We start from the raw sequence: 24,780 nt of genomic DNA on the forward strand, positions 1-24,780 counted from the left end.
CCGTTATCCAGAAACCTGTTATCAAGAAAGTTAAGAATTACAGGAAGGCCATCTCACAGATTTCCTTCTCTCTGTAATAATAATAACAGTACCATGTACCTGATACCAACTAAGATAGGTAAACAATTCTATTGGGTTTCTTCACTGCTTAAATTATTTTTAAGTAGACTTAAGGTAAGGGAAAGATCACTTATTCAGAAAACACCAGATCCCAAGTATTCTGGATATCAGGTCTATACCTGTAGCAGTATAAAAGCATCGTAATGGAGAATGTATCTTTATAGAGATAATCCTGTGTGCCACATATGATCAGAGGATAACTGTTAATCACCGAGGGAGATGCACAACACAAACTGGACTGAAATTTAGAAGACCATTAAAAAAACACTGTTTTTTGTTTTCATTGGCCGGCCACTTCCAGAATGCCTTTAGAGCGCCCGCTCAACAAGCTGTGTAGGTTTAAAAAAAATTAAATAATAATGATAATGATGATGAAAACTATCAATTAACCTTTCACATCCAGGCATTGCCTGTTGTTATGTATCTAAGTCATATGTCTTATTATATGTGGCATTTAAAACGATCTCTCGCATATTTGATTACTTCAAAAAAATGAGCCTCTTGAGTCTACTGTACACAAACCTCTGTCATAATACTGAGATGGATGCTAAGGTTCTTTCTAACAATGCTCAATAAACATACCTTCTCACAGACCCCTGGTTGTTCCAAGTCTGTGCTCTTGACCCGCCAGCAGTGCATGCTTTCTGTAGATCCACAAAGAAACATAGGCATAGGTGGATCAATCGGTAACACAGCTGGATCTGTCAGAACTACTCATCCACTTACTGATCCAGCTCGGCTCCTGCATAGATATCCAAAAATCACGCACTGTTGATGGGTCTGGAAAACAGGCTTAAAAACCAGTGGCTAAGACCTATAAAAGGAAACATATGTAAAGAGAACATTATTACCTTAACCCTTTAAGTGCTGTAGAGTGAAGACTGAAAATGTAAAATGTGGCCAAAGTTGGCTTGATGTACACTAGCATATGGACAGTGCAAACTAGCATGAATAGAAAAGTATAAAGCATGATCTTTAGTAAGTGCTACAGTAATGTTATATTAAAATATTAACCAAGCCCCATCCATACATACTTTAATAATCGCAGCAAAAGCTTTATTGTAAAACATTAATTACATGTTCTAATAATTGTATTACACTCATTAATCAACAGAGCGTCACCCTACAAGCAGCAGCTACTAATCTTCCTGAGTGACACAGACCTTAAAGGGATAGTGTACCCTCTTGTTCAACATAAGGTCAGTGAATAGGGCTTGTGCTGAACTATTTTAAAAAAATCTATGCTTTTTGTTATTTCTTGAGATAAAGAGGGCAAAGAAGGAAACTGAAGCTACTCCATGTTTGGTCCTTATGAGACCGATAATTAGATTACCAGTATACAACCTTAAGGGCAGAGGCAGACGAGAAGATGCCTAGAATCGAAATCGCTGGCGGGATGGCAGTTCGAGGAGATTAGTTGCCGAAGAAGAGGTGATTTGTCGCCAGGCGACTAATATCCCCAAATCTTCTCGTCTGTCTCTGCCATTACTGCACACATCAATGTAATTGTTTTGTTAGCAGGAGTCCATTAAGCAGGAGGATTATCTGTGTGCTGGCAAATCTAATTACCTTATTCCTTACCAAACATGGAGCAGTTTAGGACAATGGCTGCAGCTCGTCTTCACTTGCTCATCTGCTAATGTACCATGTATTGGCCAACAGCGCACCATGTCCAATCTCTAGTGTCCAAACCAATTGCTATTTATTGTACATGGGTATCAGTTTGGAACTGTAGAGCCACCATACACATGCTGAAAATCGTATCATGTGGTTTTGTTAGTACATGTATGGCCAGCTATTTTTTTATTCTAGGTATTTGTCAGATTTAAGTTTTTTGTTTTTAACTCCAGAAAGAAATAAAATGCACATTTATTGCTAGAATTATAATTTTTAGAACAATGTGATAATACCAGTATGATTAAATAGACATCCCTGTAACAACAACTAGTGATGAGAATGCTGCTTGCTGGCAAAGGCAAAGGCCACTTCAGTAGAGGAAACTGAATAACTATAGTCAGGTTAAAAGACTTCTCCGTTAGCTAAATGAAAATGGGAAATTGCATGACACACCTGGGATTTTAACTCACAGAGATCTGTTGGACATATGATACCTTTTCTTCTCTGTCGCTACACATATATATATATATATGTGTATTCAGAAACACTACTTTTGGGGTTTCCCCAGAGATCCTCTGGTGTGCCCAAACAAAAGTACAAGCAAGAAAACATAAAGCCAGAAGGGTCAAGACTCCATCAAACTCATTCAAGATTCCTCAGTGAGTAAAGGTGCTGCATAAAGAAGACTTTCCAAGAGCTCAGCACATCAGAAAGGGGGAGAGAAACAGTTAAATAGGAAGAGTGTGGTAGAGCCAGACAAAGAGAAAAAAAAAAAGTCAGACGGGGGAGGAGACAGCTGCAGAAACAAGGGACACTGTCACACAGGGAGGGAGGACAGGAAAACAGAGAGAGAGAGAGAGAGAGAGAGAGAGAGAGAGAGAGAGAGAGAGAGAGAGAGAGAGAAAGGACAAAAAGAAAGAGGGAGGGAAAGGAAACAGAAAGAAGGAGGAGGAGGGCGAACAGGCTGGGAGAAAGAGAGAAAAACAGAGAGAGGAGGGAAACAGGGTAGAGATAACACAAGAAATACATGTACAATTTTTATGGAACATATAGTTTTAGTGAAGGTAATAAGAACACTTAGCTACCCCGAGAAGCAAAATACAGAATATATATATATATTTATATATATATTATTTTGTAATATCTCCACATTAAAAACAAGAGTTTTTGTGTAACTGTGCAATAACTCATGCAACAGCTCCCTGTCCCACCGGCAACTAGGGTTGCCACCTGCCCTGTATTTTACCAGTCTGGCCGGTAAAAAATTATGCTGGATGCCAATGTTATTAATAGGAAAAAACTGCAAGAATATAGGAAGGCTGGTATTTTTTTCAGAAAAGGTGGCAACCATACCGGCAACTCCAGCACAAGCAATTGGGACACCAATACAAGAGGCTTCAGTGCCACTACATATATACTACAATGATGCACACGGCTGGCAGTATTCAAATACTTCACCTTGGGATGGAGGGGAACTGTGTTCTTAAGCCAAAATAAACACACTGGGGCATATTTAGAGAAGTGTGTCTAATATAATAACCAACTAAGGTGCAAAAGTTGGTGTAAAGAAAAAAGTATATTTACAAAGCTTTGTTTGCATCACAGTCACATAAAGAATTCATTACAAAGAGCTAATCAGCATATTTAAAAGAGTGGGTGCTAAAAGTGGGCAGCACTCAACACTGGGTTTTGCATTTTTAACAGTATAAATATTTTTTTATCTTGCGTGTCAACTTAAAATGTATTGTATAGTAGAATAACCACTGGATTATGTGTAAATATAGTACATATCCCTTGTCATAACGTGAGACTTCTGCTGCAATTCATTTTCTTTTAACACTCACCCAAACCAAATATCCATAAATCAACCGAAAAATATTCAATTTATGAGCTGTCTGGAAAACAGGAACGAACTGACAAGACGCCAAATCTCAATAGCCCTCATTCACCAAGATCAGGACAATTTTGCTCCTAGTAAGTAACCCCTTTGCATGTAATCAGTTGCACACATCATTCTAACTTCACTAACAATTCTTAGCTAATAAAAACCAAATGGGTGCTACAGGTTACTGTACTGGTGCCAGACTGCACCTATTGTGCACATGATGGTGATTTTATGAAAGAAACGAGACGAGTCTGCTATTCATTCAGGCCACAGATCTTAGATGAACACATGTATTTTACAGATCGCCAGTGATAAAAGCTTGCTATGTACAGCCCACAATCATATCATATGTGAAGCATTTCACTAAAGGTCCAAAGATTTCATTTGGTAAATAGTTTTTCAATCATGTACACTACTTGTAGTAATAAGTGCTTCAGGTTTTACTATGGATACTGTCTTTGCTTGACACTAACGTATTTGGGTCCCTCTCTGACACCTGCTGGGGCAGTGACCTTCAATCTCGTATTTGTAGATCCTTCCTATCTTTTAATATATAATTTGCTGCAGCAACAATTCACCACCTTGCCGTTACTATAAATGTACATTAATTGTGTTAGCATTGGTTGTGCTGGTGGTATAAAAGACTTTATGCTTATTCATACTTAATACATTAACTCGTATCCTTTATATCAAAACACAGGCCCATCATTTCAAGCTGCTGTGAGTAATTACAATAAAACAAGACAAATTATAAAGCAATTCATTTGTCTCATCAATGCTTGTCATATAAGTGAAACAACGGAGTATACATTTTTTTCAAACAGGTAGGAAACAGACTTATAGTATCATTTTGTCTTCAAGAAAACTCTGGCTTACCAGTATGGACCAGCACCTCTTCCTTTAAAAAGGGTTAAGATAGCATCTAATGTTTGTATGTATATATTTATTCATATAGAGCTACTTATGTACCCAGAACTGTACAGCAAATAACAAGTAACTATGCAGGAGGATAGCTGGTAATCACATTTAATCTTACAAACTGCATGATATCCATAAAGGTAGGCTATAGATAGTAGAACTTAAGCTGCTCCCAAGAAAAGAGTAAATCTTGAAATACCTTCCAAAGGAACTGGAAACAAAAGAAATGTGAAATGTACAGGTGGGTGAAAAACTGTTCTCAGAATAAAAAACAGATAAAAGCCTGTTATGTTCATTTTAGTAAAGAATATACAAATATGCAATTCCCCTTGCTAGGAGACAGAGGGAATGAGAGAAGTTCAGATATGAGGAACAGAAAGATATTAAATAAGAGGAAGAAGGAGGAGGCATTGGTCTGTGAGGGGGGGGCAGAGAATAAAAAGGAAGAGAGATGAGACAGATAACAGGAGAGCAAGGGAAAGGGTGAGGGGAAAGCAGTGGAGGGACAAGAGAAAAAAAAATATGTGTAGAGAGGCAGGCAGAAGAGGTAAAAATGAAACAGGCTGGGAGGGGGGTAAGTAATGGAGGAGAGACTGCAAGGGGGAGTATAAGTAAGTGGGGGGCACAGTGAGAGATGATGAATATGTAGGGAGAAGAAAGAAAGAGCAAGACAAAAAGAAAAGCATTATGATATAAAGGACAGTGAATAAGAGAGCTGGAGATGGAGAAGGGAGGGGAAGGTGGAAAAGGCAGGATGAACATTATGACAGTGAAAAAGCAAGGGAAGTGGAGAAAGGCTAAAACAGGAGATGTATTGCTGGTATATGTACAAGCTGGGGTTGTCAGAATCAGGACAAGGGGGGTGAGAAGAGAAAATATGAGAGTGAAAGCTAGTGGAATAGTATATCCAGTCACATACAAATGGTGCTGCATGAGAGACAGCAAGAGGGGATGGAAGGAAATACTGTAGGTGAAACAGGAGAGGAGAAATAGGCTGGGGAGTGAACTGAGAGAAGAGAAAACCTATGGAAAGAAAAAGAAGATAAACCAAAAGCACAGAGAACACAGGGAAAGAAGAGTAGGAGGCTGTTGGTGAGCACAGAACAGTAAGGACAGAGGTCAAAATGAAAGGGTAAATGAATGGATCTGTGTAGATCAGTGTGCCCAACAGGTGGTTCATATGGCACATGTGGCCCCTCTATGCCCAGCTGCAACCCCCCATGCTATAGTACAGGACAAGAAGACTCTGTCTGTTGTCTGTAAACATTATATAGTGTGCACAGATATGTTTGTATGTAAGCACATAAAGCACTATAATTTCTTAATATAACTCAAAACAATGATTCTAAATACAGTAACTACTCTATCCACAATGTGCTCTCTCTGAGTTGCTACCCTTCTAGAAAAAAAACAGCCACCCTATCTCTGTCATAGGTCTTTCCTATTAATACATCTGGCTCCAAGTCTTACGTTTTATATGATGGGCAAGCAAAATAGTGGGTAGGCGGCACACATAGCAACATCGTGTGAGGCCCCTGACCTCTTGCTGTTTCTTGATGATTCCTATCAGTGCTGTAGGAAGATGGACACTGGATGCACAGTGAGGTTAGAGCGACAGAGCAAATGATAAAATATTGGTCTAGGGAAAGTCACAGGCAGGGGGAGAGCAACTGCAGAGGAGGGTAGAGCACCTTGATGTGAGGAGGAAGATAGCAAAGGGACACATGGGGGAGGCAGGGCCCTAAGGGAGGGGAAGAAAATGAAAGAATTGAGGAGACAAGGAAAGAGTGTGCACTAGAAAGATAAGGGGAGCGGCAGACAAGAAGGGGGGGGCAGAAGAGAATTATCCAGATAAACAGGAAAAAGGCAGTGGGTGGGGGCAGTCATAGTATATCCTTAAAACAGAGAGGGGAAGGAAAGAGTGGGAAAATCCTTGGAAGAAAAAAAATACAAGCAGGATTAACTGTAAAGAGAAAACAACAGCAGGGGTGGGAGGAAGAAAGGAGGAGATGAAGGGGGAGAGACAGATGGAAGACAGGAGAGGGGGAAGGGAGGGATGAAACCAGGAGCAAAGGAGATGTGTGGAGTGCTGATGGAGAAGAGATATGAGCAGACAAACATCAAGCTGATACAAAAGCAGGAACTAAAGGGGAAGGAGAGATAAAGAGTTAACAAAGATAAGGAAGCTTGAGAATCACTGATAGAGAGCTGAAGCTGTACTGAAATAAAAGAAAATAGTCACGTAGAGTCAAAAAGGAAAATGGGTGACGGAAGTGCTAAAGCAAATTGTGACATGCTGCAAGTCCCTGAGCCATGTCATCTCTTCCTAGCAGCAATACACAGGTAAGAGTAAGGGCATGGAGAGTTAACCATGTCTCTCTACATACCCATGTGCCCCACATTCTCTTGTAGGCTTAGGCAAGGCCCTGTGCCACCTCCTTATATTTGTTGTCTAAACATTTTAACTTTTAGACAAGTTTTCTTATGTACAGAATGAATGAACATCAAATGCAAATTCATAAATGGCATTTTCATTACCTTGGGTAACCCTTAAAGGCAAGTGCATGGATTGGCTAGCACAGTGATCCCCAACCAGTGGCCCGCGAGCAACAAGTTCCTCACCAACTCCTTGGATGTTGCTCTCAGTAGCCTCAAAGCAGGTGCTTATATTTGAATTCCTGCTTTGAATGCAAGTTTGGTTGCATAAAATCCAGCTGTACTGCCAAACAGAGTGCACATAGGGGCTACCAATTGACTTATTTGCACCCCCAGGAACATGTTTCATTACATTGGAATGTGGTTCACATTTAAAATAGGTTGGGGATCCCTGGTCTAGCATGAGTCTTATTGGGGAGTAGGACATTAGCTATGCTGTGAAAGGATTAAACCCCATTTTATAGTGGAATAAATAAAGATATTCCTTTATAAGTAGATATTAATAAAAATGCATGGAACTTACATTAAAAAAAGTTGTGCTGCAGTTCATTACATATGCTGGCATCTAAGAATGCTGGGAGTTCTCATTTACAACACTTGGATGGCAATGAGCCTGACACATTTGACGTGTTAGTATGATAAGCATTTTCTAAAGACTTCCAATCTATCTAAGCAAAATAGGGTTGGACTGACCTGTCAGAGTTCCAAAGGATCTCCCGGTGAGGGCCCCTGTCTGGATCAATGCCAATCAGCATTTCCTTTCTTCCACCATAAGCCCATATAACCTAGATACCATGTGGGACTGTCTCATCTATTTGTTGTGAGAGTGTGCCATAGGAAGCTCAGACACTGATGTCAAAAGTACTCTGTGAAAAGTTTAGCTTGTCTATAGATGCATGCACTCATTTGTGCAGAAACTCATTTTTATTGATGTTACATCTTAAAAAGACATTTTGGCTCAGTGGTTTTCATCGGAGCAGGAGTCAATAATGCACCTTATCTTCATATAAGCATAGCAGGGTATCTGTTCTTCATGTTTTGAATTCAAATCATTATACTATACTGACAATGTTTGTCAATAGATTTTTACTGTAAATACAACTCCCACCAACAAACAAAGGCTGCAATAATTCCAAATGGTGCTGATTTAGTAGGGAAAAGTCCTGAACTACAATTCCCAAATACAGTGGAAAGCATTTTGTACAAGTTTGGGATTTTCATTTTAATGTTCAAATTACTGTTGCCTGCTTACTATAATATACCTGCTTTCATGCACTTTTCTTGCCATGTGCACTGTTCCATTATGGGCAAAGTCCTGGGCGCTAATTGCATCCCCCTAAAAGACAAATCTTGGTAAGTGTCAAACTAAAATAAAGGTAGTAGCCTTCTTGTGCTTATGTCAGTATGTTTACAGAACAATTATAAATAAAAAATTAAGCAAACGTAAGCCCTACTTATACGTAGGGAAAATGTTCAGTGGTAGTGATGGGCGAATTTCTCCCGTTTCGCTTCACCGAAAAATTCGCAAAACATCCTTCCATTTTATGCTGTGTTGCTCCAGTGATAGTTACCATATACTGTACTCCCTATTCCTTGCACTTGCTTTTGATCTTAAATGGCTGGTACAGTTATGGGACCTGTTATCCAGAATGCTTGGGACCTGGGGTTGTCCGGATAACGTATCTTTCCGTAATTTGGATCTTCATACTACTAGAAAATCATATAAACATTAAATAAACCAAATAGGCTGGTTTTGCTTCCAATAAGGATTAATTATATCTTAGTTGGGATCAAGTACAAGGTACTGTTTTAGTATTACAGAGATAAAGAAAATCAATTTTAAAAATCTGGAATATTTGTTTATAGTGGAGTCTATGGGAGACAGCCTTTCCGTAATTCAGAGCTTTCTAGATAACAGATCCCATACCTTTTCTTGAAACAGTTTTAGGATTTAGTTGGTTTCTTTCACTGTGTCTATAATCACCTTACAGACTTGTTGCTGACAGAAGAATGCCAAACCAATGCTAAAGTGTACAAGGTTAAGAAGAGAAGCGTTAAGGGGGGGCGGTTGGGTATGTGAAACGGAGGGGGTGATTTTGTGTCTAGACACAATATGCTAGGAAGACTTGATTCCCACTTTGAAAATCTCTCAAAGAAATAGGACATGACTTTTTTTTTACTGCCCTTTGCTTTTTTCAAATATCTAAGAATGAACTGACTACCTTCAGATGGGAAGACAATATTTTTTGCAAGATATATATAAAACAATATAATTGCAAGATACAGTACATCAATAATCAAAAAGTGTAAAACTAATGAAGAAAAGCCCAAACTATTTGTATTTTTATAATTGTATCTAAACCCCCAAAACAACCCAAAAAAGGTAATTTGTCTAAAATGGCATAATGAACCCCCAAATATAAATTTTCCGAATAAAAAGGACACAGATAATGAACTACTGAACATCCTTGCCAAATGATGAGACTCTTTGGCAAAGAAACCTAGCAAAAGGCTGCTCTGTTTCTGAACAGGAAATGTGCAATAGAAAAATACATCCCTAAGAATATTGCTTCCCTTAGACAAAATAATGTTCTATTTCAAATATAATGAAGACATGAAAATGTATCTCTCTGAAGTGCATTTGTCAGTCATAAAGCTCACATGAAACAGCTGCTATAATGAAACTCTCCCCATGTTTCTGTTCTACGTGTCCATTAGAAAGACAACATTGGCCTGCTAGATGGAAGAGTAACATTACTCAGTTTAGCATAAATCATTTAACATGCTGAGTGGCAAATGAAAGCACATTCTGCACATCTCAACCAAGGCTAGGGCCACTGCAGAAAACCACAGGCTGATTTATACCCTACTGAGGACAGTAGCCTCCTCTTTCTTCCTCACTGAATCGGCTCGGTGCAAACAACCGTTTGCAATTTTGGGTAAAAATGCAGAGAATTGCGGTTCTTCGCTGAAACCTGCCGAGTCCGTTAAGGCCAATCCGATTCAATACTGGTGCAACAAGACCTGAGATGCCACCAAATTAGGGAGTGCCCTGCTAAATGTGTTTTATACTGTATGTGACTGTCATGTTTTTAAAAAACACATATAAAAATTGCCTGAAAGCCCAAGCATATGCCATTGCCCTTAGGAGTGATCAATACCCTCCTTCACTTTAGGGGCTCATGTTATGGAATCTGACTGTGTCAATGAGTCACATTACTCTAGTGTGGAAGACAAAGAAATTGTTATGATTGACAGTCAATAGGCAAAATCTAAGCTGATAAAACATACAGAACATGGCAACATGGGCTCTTTATCAAGCCTTCAGGGGGGCCAAAACATTGCCATGTTCTGTATGTGTTTGTGATTTTTGCTTGGAATTATATTGACCCCTATACAAGGATGAAGTCTTCCAGTACTTGACATCTAGACAGTGAGTTCAGCTCCCCACTTTTGTATATTGCACCTTCAGCCCACACAATTTCACATTATGTACTTACATGCAAGAACAAAGAGGTTTTAAGATTTTTGGGTTCAAGCCCCCTTTGTGTTTTAATATATGTTTAGGCTCCCCTTTACTCAAAACAAGTTATAGACACTTGAGTAGAGTGCACTGTCAATCATGTTATGGTTTCAGGATTATCTATGGCAAAGAAGTGCTCACCCCAAAATCTCACAGTGCATTCAAACTGGACATCCAGGATTATCTACCCACCCATCCACTGCACTGGGAATATTAAAGAGAACAATGGACAGAAAGCACTGACAAGTATGTAATAATGTAAAGAAATAAGACTTTACAGAAGCAATCTACAATGAAAGGCACCAAAACTGCCCCTATGGGATAACATTAGACAGCATCGGTTCTTCATTTTTTAAGAGGTCTATTCACAGGCTGAACAACCAGCAGGAAATAAACATTTCCAAGAAATTAAAGGGCAAGACAAGTTAACAAAGTTGCATTGTCATTAGAGAAGCACAGGATCTTACAATCTTACTTTTATACGTTTGGTTCTCTTTTAACTAACTTCTATCAAAGCAATAGTGCCATACTTTCTTGGCTCCTTGCTTTGAGCCTATTCAATTTAACACAAGTAATGGTTTTCTAGCTTTACTGCAGAAATATACCCAACCTAATAATGATATGTTGCCTTTAGCCCCAATGATACTTTAAGTAGAAAAATCAGGCCACAGGAAAACGTAGGAATGAAATGACTAAAAGCAAATCCTCAGTTTGTAGCTTCCTTTTGCAATCATTATATTTGGTAAATATGGACAGTTTAGTGATATAGTAATTTCTGGAGTCCTTTATGCCTTTATTTTCTATGGGTGCTACTTACAGTTTCATATATATAACCCCTACCCTCAGGTCCTGTATCTATGTGCTGATGAAGAGGACACACCAACTGGAAGGATAAACATAATCCATTGCAGTGCATTAATCAAATCAACAACACCTAATCATTATCCCTGTAAGGTATTAAATCTCTTTCAATTATGCACGTGTAAGGGCAGAGAAACACGTGGAGATTCGGGGAGATTAAGTTGCCCGGCAACAAATCGCCTCTTTTTCGAGCGACTAATCTCCCCGAACTGCCTTCCCGGCGGCTAGAATCTAAATTGCAGACGGGATGGCACTCGGATCGCTTTGTTTTCCGAAGTCGCCTGGAGTTGCCTCACAAGGAAATTTCGGTTGACTTCGGAAAGCCGATCCGAGTGCCATCACGCCGTCGATTTACATTCTAGCCGGTGGGAAGGCAGTTCGGGGAGATTATTCGCCCGAAATAGAAGAAGTGATTTGTAATCTCCCAAAATAGCAGTGAGTGCCTCTGCCCTAAGGGTAACCATCCTACAGATAACATCAGCAATCACTGTCTGTTTATGCTGCACAAAATATTTGTATTCTTTCTACAGTCAAAATACATGTTTAAAGAAGAAATATACCCCCTTCATGACATGATCTCATTCAGCTGGGCAAATACTATTTAATCTATTTCCTACCCCCCCCCCCTTTAGATCACAGAATGATCCTACCCCTCTTGAAGTCCTTCTGTTTTCTATAGAATCTGTGTGGACTAGCGATGTGCGGGCTGGCCCGAAACATGCGGGATCCATGGGTCTGGCAGGTTCGGACTTGCTACTGCAAAAAATCTGCATGTCGCATTCGAATTCGGGTTGAGCACTCCCGCTCTCCCCGCAAGCAAGGTGCAAAGTACAGGGTCCACATATGCAAGGGAATCCTGAACATTAACAACTGCTTTGAGGATGTGCTACTTCCAGGGTTCTCTTAGAATTGTTTTGTGTAGGTACAACGCAGTATCACTGTTATTGACACCACAAACATTGAAAGTGCTGTCATTGACACATAAATTGGTAAATAGCACATAAGTCACAGGGCCAATTATTCTTAGTCAAAATGGACACTAATTAAGCCTCCACTGTTTAATCATGGACAAATTGTGTAACATGCCTGCTTTGTGAGGGATGAGGGAGAAGTGATTTGTGCCTATATTCAGGGCTTTGTATGTAATGCTTCTTTGATCCATTAATAAAAAATGCCATGCATTTTAATAAAAGAATATCTTCATTTAAGCATGTGTTTCATTATTGTATGCCTTTATTATCTATGGGTGCTACTTACAGACAGGCTTTCTGTACTGCTCTAGTAAAAAAACATATTTGGGTCACAAAGCAGCTTTTGTGACAATCTAGGGCCTTAAGAAAAAAAGGTTAAAAACACTAAGCTATAAGCAGCACCTATTTATCTCACTAATTAACATCAGTCTTTATTACCAACACTACATCACACACAATCCAAATACAGTATATTGATTCGCATTTCTCAGGGAGAAACATACATCATACTGTATTATGTGCTTTATGCATTTTGTTTGCATTACATTATTGGTTAAATAGCAGACCAAATGCAACAGATAACATTTCCAACATTTCTTACAGGCAGAATTTGGAACTTCTCCCTGGAGCAGGCTTGAGGAAAATCCAAGAAGGGGTAGGAACACAAATGACCAAAAGATACAAACTATTGTTTCACTTCCTACCTTTGTGTAACAAAGTATTGCTTAATTATAAACAATAATTGTTTCAATTTTCTTGGAAGTAACATTTCAACATTTAATCAGTTGGCTACCCATGGAGAAACTTGTCGATTTTCATCAAAACTGGCAGATTATAGGCTGGTTGGAGGAGTCAGTGTAATATAATTCTACACCAAGTTTTCCAAGAGCCCTTAGGCTGTGGGCACACATGGCTCTGGCTGTTGTGGTATGATAGAAGCAGATCTACTCCCTGCCGCTGTCAGCCCAGAGGTTTCAGCTCCGCTGTGTGTGAGTACACAAAGGCTGATCGAATTTAAATCAATGGAACAGGGGCAATGAGCATTCGGCTTCTCTCAGGCTGCGAAAATATGCCGGCTGACAAGAGCCAGAGCCATCAGCCTTAGCGAGCAATCATAGGGAGCATTTTTACTCTTCACAAGATCAGATAGCATGTGTTATTAAAATTGGGTCCAACTATGTGCCTTTTTTTATATTACCCTATAACTGTCCATAAGTCCCTCTCATTGGTCTGACCATATTATGTATTACATGCAAAACCCTAATCCTTCTATCGTTCAAAGCATTTCATTCTTCTGCTTCTCCCCATATATCCAACCACAATAACTTCTCTCAACTTACATGTGAAGCTCAGGAAAATAGTGTTCACTTCCTCATTATAATGCATAATGCAATGTTGAACCTACTGATACCCATAGTCTATGGATATTGGTTGGGGTCACTGAGCCACCATATCATTTAAAGGTAAGCAAGACCCTAGTAACCAGATAGCTGTTAAATATCCAAAATGGAGAGCTGCTGAAGAAAAAAGTTTCTATTCTAAAAATGTTCTATTTTCTCAGACTATCAAAGTCTATGGGGCACATTTATTAAAGAGTGAAGTTAGAGATCATCACAGTCCACTAGAGTGAAATTTCACCACTCTCCGTTCATTTCTATGGGATTTTTCAAAGAGTATTTATCAATGGGTGAAAGTGAAGTTCACTCTTTGATTAATATGCCTTTAAAAATGCCATAGAAATGAATGGAGAGAGGCAGAATTTCACTCTAGAGGACTGTGGTAATCTCTAATTTCATTTTTTTGATAAATATACCCCTATGTCATACTTGGGGGCACATTTACTTAGCTCGAGTGAAGGATTCAAAGTAAAAAAAACTTCGAATTTCGAAGTATAATTTTGGGGTACTTCGACCATCGAATAGGCTACTATGACCTTCGACTACGACTTCGAATCAAATGATTCAAACTAAATCGTTCGACTATTCGACCATTTGATACTCGAAGTACTGTCTCTTTAAAAAAAACTTTGACTACCTACTTCGCCACTTAAAACCTACCGAGCACCAATGTTAGTTTATGGGGACCTTCCCCATAAGCTTTCTAAGCAATTTCTTATTGAAGGAAAATCGTTCGATCAAACGATTTTTCCTTCGATCAACGTAAATGCGGTAAATCCTTCGACTTCGATATACGAAGTCGAAGGATTGTACTTCGATGGTCGAATATCAAGGGTTAATTAACCCTCGATATTCGACCCTTAGTAAATGTGCCCCTTAAAGTTAATTTAAAGCAAAACAACAAGTATCAGGCAATTTAACTATAAGCAGAGTAATTTAACCCTTTTAAACATTTCAGGCAAGTAAAACTACTAGAGTCATTTCACAATCATAAAGCTAACGGCACACGGGGCATTATGATTGTCATTGCAATCAGGCACCTGTAACTGCTTCAAAGTAATCTATGAGAAATACTCACACATAAAAGTGGTAGACAGCGCACTTCAGCTTAGAAATTCTTGCTTGAATCTTTCTAGGATGATGTTCACCTGTCACTGTACTACATGCAGCCAAGCCCCATTTATGTATTTAAAGAGCAACTGCAACCAAACTGTGTGTGTAAATAAAATGCAATTTTATTTTAGTTGAATTAACTTTTTTAGGATACATTTAACATTTTCAATGATTTTAAAGTTTTTTTTATAATGTATATTCGAAATTTGCTTTGTGCTTCCCCCGCATAAAACAAGATTTCTATGTATATCTGATGTGCTTTTTTTTCCAAAGACCAGCTCTTAAAATACTATGAACAAAACTATACAGTTATGGATCTGTTATGCAAAAACCCATTATCCAGAAAGCTCCGAATTGCAGAAAGGCTGTCTCCATTTTATCCAAATAATTCAGATTTTAAAAAATTATTTCCTTTTTCTCTGTAATAATAAGACAGTACCATGTACCATCCAAACTAAGATATAATTACTCCTTAGTGGAAACAAAACCAGTCTATTGGGTTTATTTAATGTTTTTTTTTTCTTTTATTAATTTTTCAAGCAAAAAAATACAATAATTAGGCATTCAGTAGTAACATTGTCATACAATGCTAAGCATTTAGAAGGGATGGGGTATGTTAGTGTGGAGTATCAGAGTAAACAAATTTCTTGCCAGAACTGTTGCAGTTCAATCCAAATGTTTAATTTGAGTCAGATTTGCAATAAATGTCCAAGGGTGTCCAAATATCTATGTCAACCTTGTCTGCCAATGAAGCTGTTAAGGACAAAAGATTTTGTGTCATGTTAATTCTTTCAGCGACTCCATGGATGGTGATAGAAGCTTGCAACCATTGCCTGGCCAAATTAATTCTTGCAGCAATTTGACCCAAAAAGTTAATTTTTAGTCTTAGTAAGCTCTATGGTGAGAAGACCTAATAAAGATAGGCGGGCATCAAGTGTAATTAATTTTTTTAAAGGGTTTATTTAATGTTTAAATAATTTTCTAGTAAACGTAGGGTATGAAAAATACAATTGTAACATTATAGTGCAGCAGTACAGTAAGAGTGGAGAAATGTATAGTAATTAACTATTCGTTCCAGATTTCAGAACTCAATTACACCAAAACATATCCCCCACAGTACACAACCTAGATCTTTAGTGGAGATCAGAGAACAGGCTAAAGTCAAGCACAAAGTAGGGCAGTTCGCTCCTGTTGCAACAAACCTCATCAATATCAGAGAGACCTTTCTGTCTTCCAGTTCGGAACCAATTTCACCAGTTCCACATGCGGCCGTTAAATGATAAATGACAGCTGCGGCCGTAGAACATAGTGCAGAGCTGAATATTTTTCACCCTTGAAAAGGCAGAATAACTTTTATGCCATTATATAGAATGTACAATAGCTGCTCCATTACATTTCCACACATGTTTCAGCAGCCCAAATACGTGCTTGAATTTGCAGGCTACTGAATGACAATGTGATTTTACTGGGAAAAAAATGCAAAAATCACCCCAATGTAGACCAGGGCCAGACATCTGCAACCTGTGGCCCACACATTTATTATGCCATACCTTAATTTCATAGGTGAAAACATTTTATATTCAGATTTCAAATCAAATAAAATAGAAAAATGTTATTTCGCTGATTGGGAGTATAAATATTATAACATAACATCATTAATGTATTTGTGAGACACAATACACACACACATATATAGATTTATATATTTTAGTGGGAAAATATGTATAATACATTTCTTGCTGTATGTTGCAGAAAGGGCTGTTTTGGGCTATTTAAACATAATTTATTTAAAGGGGACTTGTCACCCAAAAAAAATTATTCAAAATCCTATTTTATCATATTGGTCAAACAAAATGAACTTTAATTACACTGTATAAATTATTTGAATATTGTTTTTCAGTCTGGGATTTCAAAAATATAGCAAGCAGGCAGCGGCCATTTTGTGCACACTGTTATTAAGACAAGCCTTGCATCATCTCAGAATCTTGTTTGTGCACCAGAATGGGGGACCTGATGTCCATCCCCAAGCCCGGCTACACAATTAAATGGTAAAGAGAACGGGGGAATATGTGGAGAGCAGTGACATCTAGGAAGTGCTGAATGGAAAGTGAAAGTATTGGTCTGCCCGCCTCTATGCCCACTATGAGTGGCAGACAATATTTGATTGGCAGCTGAGATTTCTAAATGAGTTTACAACAGCTATGAATGCTTTAATAAAAAATAGAAATTGGATTTCATGTTTAATTTGAAAAGGACTTTTATTATACAGATTTTTGTGTCTGGGTGACAGGTCTACTTAAAGAAGGTCATAAACACAGAATTAAACACAAGCTTGTGCCAGTGCTAGGTTATTTGGCTGAAAAAAAAGAGTACAAAGTGCTTCTAATCTCTTTACTAGCATCTTTTTCAGTTTCTTAGTAAACGCAGCACCCAATTGTGACACTGTCCTCGCAAAGAGCAGCTTTCTGTTTCAGAACAGGAAATGAAACGGACAACAAAACCTGCTTTCCTAAGAATTAGCACTTCTGTTAGATTACACAATACTCTTTCGTTCACAACAGGGTTTAAACATTATGGATATTGGGGATTGGTTGCTTTTTTGGAAAAAAACATTATGGGTATCTATACTTTTATCTTTCTTCCCTATTAATTATTGTCATCAAGCTGTCAGGCAGGTAAAATACCAATTTGGTGGAAACGTTGTTGTGAGTTTCGACTCCAGGCACTCTGTTAGCCGATTGGTAAATTGCAACATCTAGGGGGCAGATTTACTAACTTAATTTACTAACGGCGCAGGCGTAACTTCGCTAGCAAAAGAGACAGAAGCTAGAGGTCATTTGCACTCTATTGCCTGGCGAATTTTTGCTCTGGCGAATGGACGTTACTCCACAAATTCACTAAGATGCGGATTTTACTGAACGTTACCTCTTTCGCCAGACTTGCCTTCACCAGCTCAGACCAGGAGAAGTGTATTGGAGTGCCTAGGACTTCCTCAATCTTCTGTTACTTACATCATACTTTTAGTGGAAAAGGTTTCTAAGTCCCAAAAAACGCTGGCGTCCTTTCCCTTTTTCAGAGTGATAGCCTGCAAAAGTTCTTTTGCAGGCTATTACCCATGCATTTTCTAACATATGGAACATAAACTATACAGTGGGCTCAGGTGTAGGGCATTATAACAACTATATTTTCTTTACTAAGGTTCCCTGGACTTTTGTAATGTAATGTATTTGCTGCAACATATACGTCCATTCAACTTTATAATTTCCCGCCGTATGCAAATTAGTGAAGACCTCTACCGAAGTTGCGCTAGGCATAATTGAATGCTAGAGCATCTTCACTTTGATTGCCGAAGTAATGCTAGCGAAAATGCGCCAGCGTAAATTAGCGATATGTAATCAAATCTTCGCCTGCCAAAGGCAATGCCTGTGAAGCAGGCGCTGGCAAATTTTCGCCGCTAAGTAAATTTACCTCATGGTGTCTATTTATAAAGGTGCAAAATAAAAATGGGGAAAAGTTACATTTCCTCAGATATTTTCTCAGACATGCATTGACCAAACTCCTGACGACACTTTATTCCAATTAACACTAATGAAAGAAAGCGATGTACAAGGAAAAGTTTTTCCCTTTCTTCGATAGGACAAAAGTGTTGAGCTTGCCTTTTATTTGTGCTCTTACTGTTCATGTCTCTCTCTCCCTCCTTATCTTGGAGTTCCCTTCCCCTCAGGCATCTTTAAGGTCTGTCTTCCTTCCATACCTTTCTCTATCCTTCTTTCTCATTTTTTCTGTTACCTTAGCAACAGCTTTCTTAGTTTTCTGAATCTATGTCTTTCCCCCTCTTAGCTTTCTCTTTTCCCCCCCTTCTTTCATACATCTCTGCATCTATTTCAGTGTTTAAACCTCTCAGCCTTTTGTCTGTCCCTTCAATGTTCTTCCCCCCATGGGCCTGCACATGGAATAGGAACTTCATTAGAGGAACACATGAAGAACTACTTCTGGTTGGGGTCAAACTCTGATAAATAAAAAAAAATATGCAATACCTTAAATGTTACATTCCTAGCTTCACTGAAACATAATATCCAGCTAACTGCAACCATAATGTCATCAATCCCAGAATCCCCTGTAAGGTAGTGCTGCGGGATAAAGTTTCAGGAACCGGAGCATTGGTCATTTACAGCATATATTGTATCACTGCTTTGGAGGCCCATATTGCTCACCAACTGTACTTGTTTTCTGTCACAAAACCTGTACTGTAGTCAGACCTAAAATCTGTGGTAAACACAGCAGGTTCCAGTAAGTGAAACTTCCAGAAATTTCCAGTTTCTTTGCATCAGGTGGCGTCCAACCACAAGGTTTCACCACCCACAATAAAGTGTTGTCATTTTATTACTAGAATGAAGCTGGTGCAACTCTATTCATAAAACTATTTTCATTCTGTTGATTTTGGTATAGGACACACAGGCAGATAATTCCAGTTTGTCTAGTCTTACCTGCCCTTGAACAGAAACTGAGGCAAAAGGAATGCTAGCACTGGGAAACTGCTCATCTTGCAATGTTCTACATTCTTTATATATAGATATAAATATATATATATATATATATATATATATATCTTTGTGTGTTTCCCAGGAAGCTACATTCACTGTTACACCCTAAGTTAAGTTATCAGTCTAAAAGGGTTTCCTGTCAATGGCTATTCAATTGTCTGCTTGCTAGTCGCATCCATGAACCTCATTACTGTATGTGAGAAACTCTACCAACAGGATGTGAACAAAGAAGAGCTAAGTTCCCTATGGCAGGGACTGATGTGAATGGTGAACAATCTCCTCCAAACAGTACATAAACCTTGTCAGTGCTCTCTAAATAAAAGATAATAAATTAGTGGGGTCTTTCTCTGCTCAACATTAGGTTGCATGCTAGTCTGAGGAGAAGCATATGTTCATAAACCTGCAATGAGCTGGACACTGGGCTGGAGTGAAGACTGAAGACTATAATATGGCCAAAACGGACTGAAAACGAATCCAGAGTGAGATTATAATGGACTTGTTGCCAAAGCCAAGTTGACCTCCAGAACATCTTACACTCAGTTACCTGTTTGGTGGCAGCTATAATATAGACTACATACTGCATAATTTGACCCTTTGCGATGGCCGTTCCATTGCTAGGAGTTTCCCACCAAGTAGCTACAAATTAGCCTAGAGTAAAATGAAAAATTACTTCTTGGAAAAATTGGAAAAATAGTCAACAATGTTTTGCAATCAGCCCATAACTCATTGATGTGCCTTAAAATGGGATTTTTGTAAAATTTTACTTGGCAGAGGTTGATGTGCAGCAACGCATAGAATATTACTGATGCACTGCTCTTTCCTGCATCTTCAAAGGTGCCAACTGCATGGAGAAATTAATATTTTGTTAATGCTATATTCTAACAGCAAATTTAGAATACATTAGAATAAATATTCAAGCTGCCTCCAGCAACATTACACAACAATACACAATATAATAGAAATAATCCATGAAATATGTCCTTAAAGAAGAAGGAAAGTGTTCTTGCACTTGGGGGTCCCAAATGTTAGGCACCCCCAAGTGATCGTATTGACTTACCTGAAACCCTGTCAGCAGAAAACTGCACCGGGCCGGGATTCTTCCAGTGAGCACCACAGAGTGATCCTCTTCCTTCTTCCTTTTTCTTTGTGCGGCTGAGGATGCGCAGCCGAACTTTAACTAAAAAGGAAGAGGATCGCTCCGTGGTGCTCACTGTAATAACCCCCGGCCGGTGCAGTTTTCTGCTGATAGGAGAACCAGCCTGGGGTTTCAGGTAAGTCAATACAATCACTTGGGGGTGTCTAACATTTGGCTACCCCAAGCGCAAAAAGACTTTCCTTCTCCTTTAAATTAAACATGTTGGTTTAGAGACAAATTTAAGGATAAATTTTCATAGGCTTCATAGACTATTTCATAGGCTTCTGAATGGTTAATAAAGAAGCCTTGTTTCTGGCTGTGAAAAACAGGAATCTCTCTTTGTTATTAAATTAGACAGTCAGCTCATCATTAAAAACAGGCTCATTTTCTACAGCACAGCTAAAGCCCACCTAATTAAGGCAAATGCGCATCTGCAAATACTACAGTGCAAGTGGTATAATATCTAATGAATACAGGTATGGAATCTGTTATTTGGAAAACCATTATCCAGAAAGCTCCAATTATAGGAAGGCCATTTCCGATAACCTCCATTTTAACCAAATACAGAGTTCCTTTTTTTTCTGTAATAATGATACAGTACCTTGTACTTGATCCTAACTAAACTGCATGAATCCATATTAGTTGCAAAACAATGCTATTGGCTTCATTCATTCAAATTATTCAAATTATTTTTTAGTAGTGTTAAGGTAGGGAGATCCAAATTATAGAAAGGCCCCTTATTTGGAATACTACAGGTCTTGGGCATTCTGTATAAAAGGTTCCATACCTGTATTTGTATGAGGACCTCCAACGAATATCTGTTGCTAAATATACAGTTTACATAATTCAAGCTATTATAGGTGGCTTTTACTAGCAAAATGCGAAGTGTCTTATAAATACAGGCCTTTTTATCTGAGTTATCTTTCTTCACTATTCAAAACATTGGCACCAGGCATAATTTTTACTGGCCAGGTGCCAGTCATAACCATGAAAGCCACACCGTTGCATCTGGAATTGTAGGGATTTCCATTTTGTGTCCTGTTCCTAAAGCCTGCCTCAAAATATATATAAAATATGTTAGTATACAAATATATCCATGTACTGTCTGCAAGGTCAGTACAGATTTAAACCAGACAAAAACACATATCCACATATTGTTCAGTAAAAAATTCTCAGCATTCATTGCAGAGTGTTGGCTCCCTAAAGAAAGATGTAGTTCAGCAGTAGCTGAAGGGCTACAATTTGGATCTCCCTGTGTGCCACAGAGACAAACAATATTCTAGAGAATTCTTGGGATCCTTGATTTTTATTTGCCAGGAAATGATGAATTAATAACTTGTTTATTTTGTGTTTCTTTGTAGAGACAATCCTGTTTGTTCAGTTTTTATCCCATCCCCCTATAAAGTAGTGAAGGGAAGCTCAATGTAAAAGAGAGAGAGAACACACACACACACACACAACACCACAGAGAAACTATAAAAGGAACTAAATGCAGGAAGAAAATGAAAAGAAATAGAGGGGGTGGTGAAAACACAAAGGAGAGCAAATGAAAAGAATGAGGGAAAGAAATGAAAAAGAAAGGGATTGTGAATAGAGAACTGTACCCAGATGAATGGTGTGGGGATAAAAGAAAGATTGCCTGAAAAGAAACAGCCACATAACAAGAAGAAAAAGAGCTCTCCTTCAGAGGCAGTGCCAATCACAAGTACAATGCGGATGATTCCTTTCTTTTCTCCTCTTTCTACATTCTGCTATTCCAAAGTCAGGCAAGGAGCTGGGAACCAGAAGAGTGGGGGAACATAAAAAGTCCCCAGCAATGTAAAGCAAATAAGAAATAGGAATAAATGGGGGGGGGGGTTTAAAGAAAACAAGGTTATTTTTACAGACACAACTAGATGTGTTTTCTATGCAGAGGCAGCATGTGCATAGACATTATGGCCTGGGCTACCAGTTTACTTTCTGAGCTGTTCAATCCGCTGAATAGTACAACACAGTCCCTGTCCCAAGTTCATATTAAAAAAACGAAATAGAACTTTTGAGCAGGAATAACAGGGATGCACCAAATCCAGTATTTGGTCCTGGATGTGAGCAATTACCAGCACATTTGGCAGGATTCGGAAAAATCCATAGCCTAACTAAATCTAACAGTCACTGAAATGTAAAGTGCTGAACAGCTAAAGGAAACATTTGTCCCCAAAGGGTGCATTTTTTATGCATATTGAATGTTAGGGATTAGATTTGGTTCAGTATTTGGCCAAATCCTTAGTACGATATTAAGTTAATTAAAAAATAATGGTGGATCCCTGGAACCCCCCACACACACACACTGTACGTCACTATAAATAACCCAAGCCCCAAGCAGCATTTTTGGGAGTTTTTACGAAATTCAACAAGAGCACCTCAGTCTAACAACAAAACGCTAATAATCTCCTCTTGTGCTAGTACCCAAAAGGAACATTCTTCCTTTGCCTCCGGCAAGAAGCATCCAGTCTCGCCTGAAAACATGTATAAGCACAATTTTACTTGAAAATCGCAGGTGCTTGCTTCTTCACACGATTCCCATAGGCCACATGAGTAAATGGATTCAGTTTTGGACTTTCACCAGTAGCACAGAGGGCACAGACCCCACTACTGTGTGGCGACCCAGGGGAGCAGGGGGCCTTCAAGAAAATGGGTATGGATGAATGAAGGGTGGGATCTATGCACCATCGGAATATGTCATGGAAATTTAAAGGGGACAAAATACAATCTCACACACGAGAGGTCAAATTAAACAGGTGGATCCAGTGTGAGATTGAGAAACCTGTGGTAATTGTAGCACTTGCAACAAATTTTGCACAAGAGCTCATGGGTACCAAGTTGCGCCATGGCTGGAACTTGCAGGCAATACCCAAGATCCAGCTGTTCTTTTGAGAAAATGTATGTACAGTCACCTACCTTCAGAATTGAATTACTTCCCAATGTGTCCCCTAACCTTACCCTTTAGGCCAGTATCTGAACAGCACATTCCAGCTGATACACTGACTGGTAGGACATGCTATGTGTAGGATCCTTTTTTCTCTTATCACAAAACATTATATGTTATTATGACTGCAAATACAGTTTTGTCATTTGCAATTGCAGTACCACTTCTCACCTTTTAGGTATTGTGTTTATCATAGACAGCAACAGGTTAAATACTACCAGTTCTATATTGTGAAATTACAGCCCCCCACCCTTACTGCTGAAAGACCTGTACAGCCCGTGTTTTATTCCATAAAGAGGACTGCAAACACCTTGAAATGGTAGAAGGAAAGCCATGGGCAAGTGTTCCCTCTTTTAATAATTATTGGCATGAAGAATGTTCATGACAATGCTACAAGCTACCTCTAAGTAAGTCTTTCAAGCATCTGTTTGTTAGGGAAACTGCATTGTACAGTGAGCTCCTCTGTATGGATATAGATCCCCTAAAAAAGGAAGAGCGCTTTTTCTTCACATGAAACGGACACTGTGATCTGGAATGCACTGAAGAAAGCCCCAGCCAGGACCTTCTGTTAGAATGCCAAATAAAAAGCAAGTTCATTTGGTAAGGGATACTGCTGATGCACCTATAAATATACATTCAGTAGCCTGTCATAATGAACCACTGCACCTCTCCTTCCAGCAAGGTGACTCCTGATTCCATTCCCCAGGATCTCATCTGTCAGAAACCTGTGCAAGTGTTCACATCACTCACTGAAAAATGGCCAGAGACAGTGTCTCCACTTCCCACCCAAGAATAATGCATTGTTGCTGCTGGATCTGCTCTGTAGCTTGGGAGTCTTTATTCTTAGCATCAGACATAAGAGATGCTGCAAAATCAGCTTTTTCCACTTACAAGATATAGTAATGGTCTGTGTGAGTTGGTTTAACAGGGTATTTTAGATGAATGATTGCATTAGTGTAATCACAGCAGGGCTGAATTTGTGAAACAATGCTGAACACTACCCTTGGCAAGGAGCATCACGACAGTACCCATTTTTAGGGTTGACACAATTAAAAAAAAAAAAAAAATATGTCATACTTTTATTTATAGAGCACCAACATATTTTGTAGTGCTTTAAAAAAGTTATACACCATTCACATCAATATCTGCCCTAGTGGAGCTAACAATTTAAGTCCCTATCACATTCATAAACTCTAAGGTTAATTTGTCAGAACCAAATTAAACCTAGTTGTATGCTTTTGAAAGTTGGGAGATAAAAACTGTGGGGGAACCCTACGTACACATACAGAGATATA

At 38.8% G+C, this 24,780-nt stretch overlaps 1 protein-coding gene across 6 annotated transcripts in view; it reads right to left on the bottom strand.

Annotated features, from left to right (window-relative positions):
* Positions 1-24,780, bottom strand: part of znf710.L (zinc finger protein 710 L homeolog) — a 47,211-nt gene that overhangs the window by 9,305 nt on the left and 13,126 nt on the right. The window contains exons 2-4 of one of the 6 annotated variants that reach the window (XM_041586838.1): positions 8,239-8,312; positions 847-934; positions 703-764 (exon numbers count right to left, since the gene is read on the bottom strand). In XM_041586838.1, coding sequence (XP_041442772.1) covers positions 703-764; positions 847-868 — 84 coding nt within the window. In that variant the 5' untranslated portion in view covers positions 869-934; positions 8,239-8,312. Of the gene's footprint in view, positions 1-702; positions 935-4,739; positions 5,102-8,238; positions 8,313-24,780 lie in introns of those variants that run through there. The other 5 variants (XM_041586837.1, XM_041586836.1, XM_018253193.2 and 2 more) reach the window with 5 other exon arrangements.

Source organism: Xenopus laevis, chromosome 3L, assembly GCF_017654675.1.
Source record: "Xenopus laevis strain J_2021 chromosome 3L, Xenopus_laevis_v10.1, whole genome shotgun sequence".
Lineage (NCBI taxonomy): Eukaryota > Metazoa > Chordata > Amphibia > Anura > Pipidae > Xenopus > Xenopus laevis.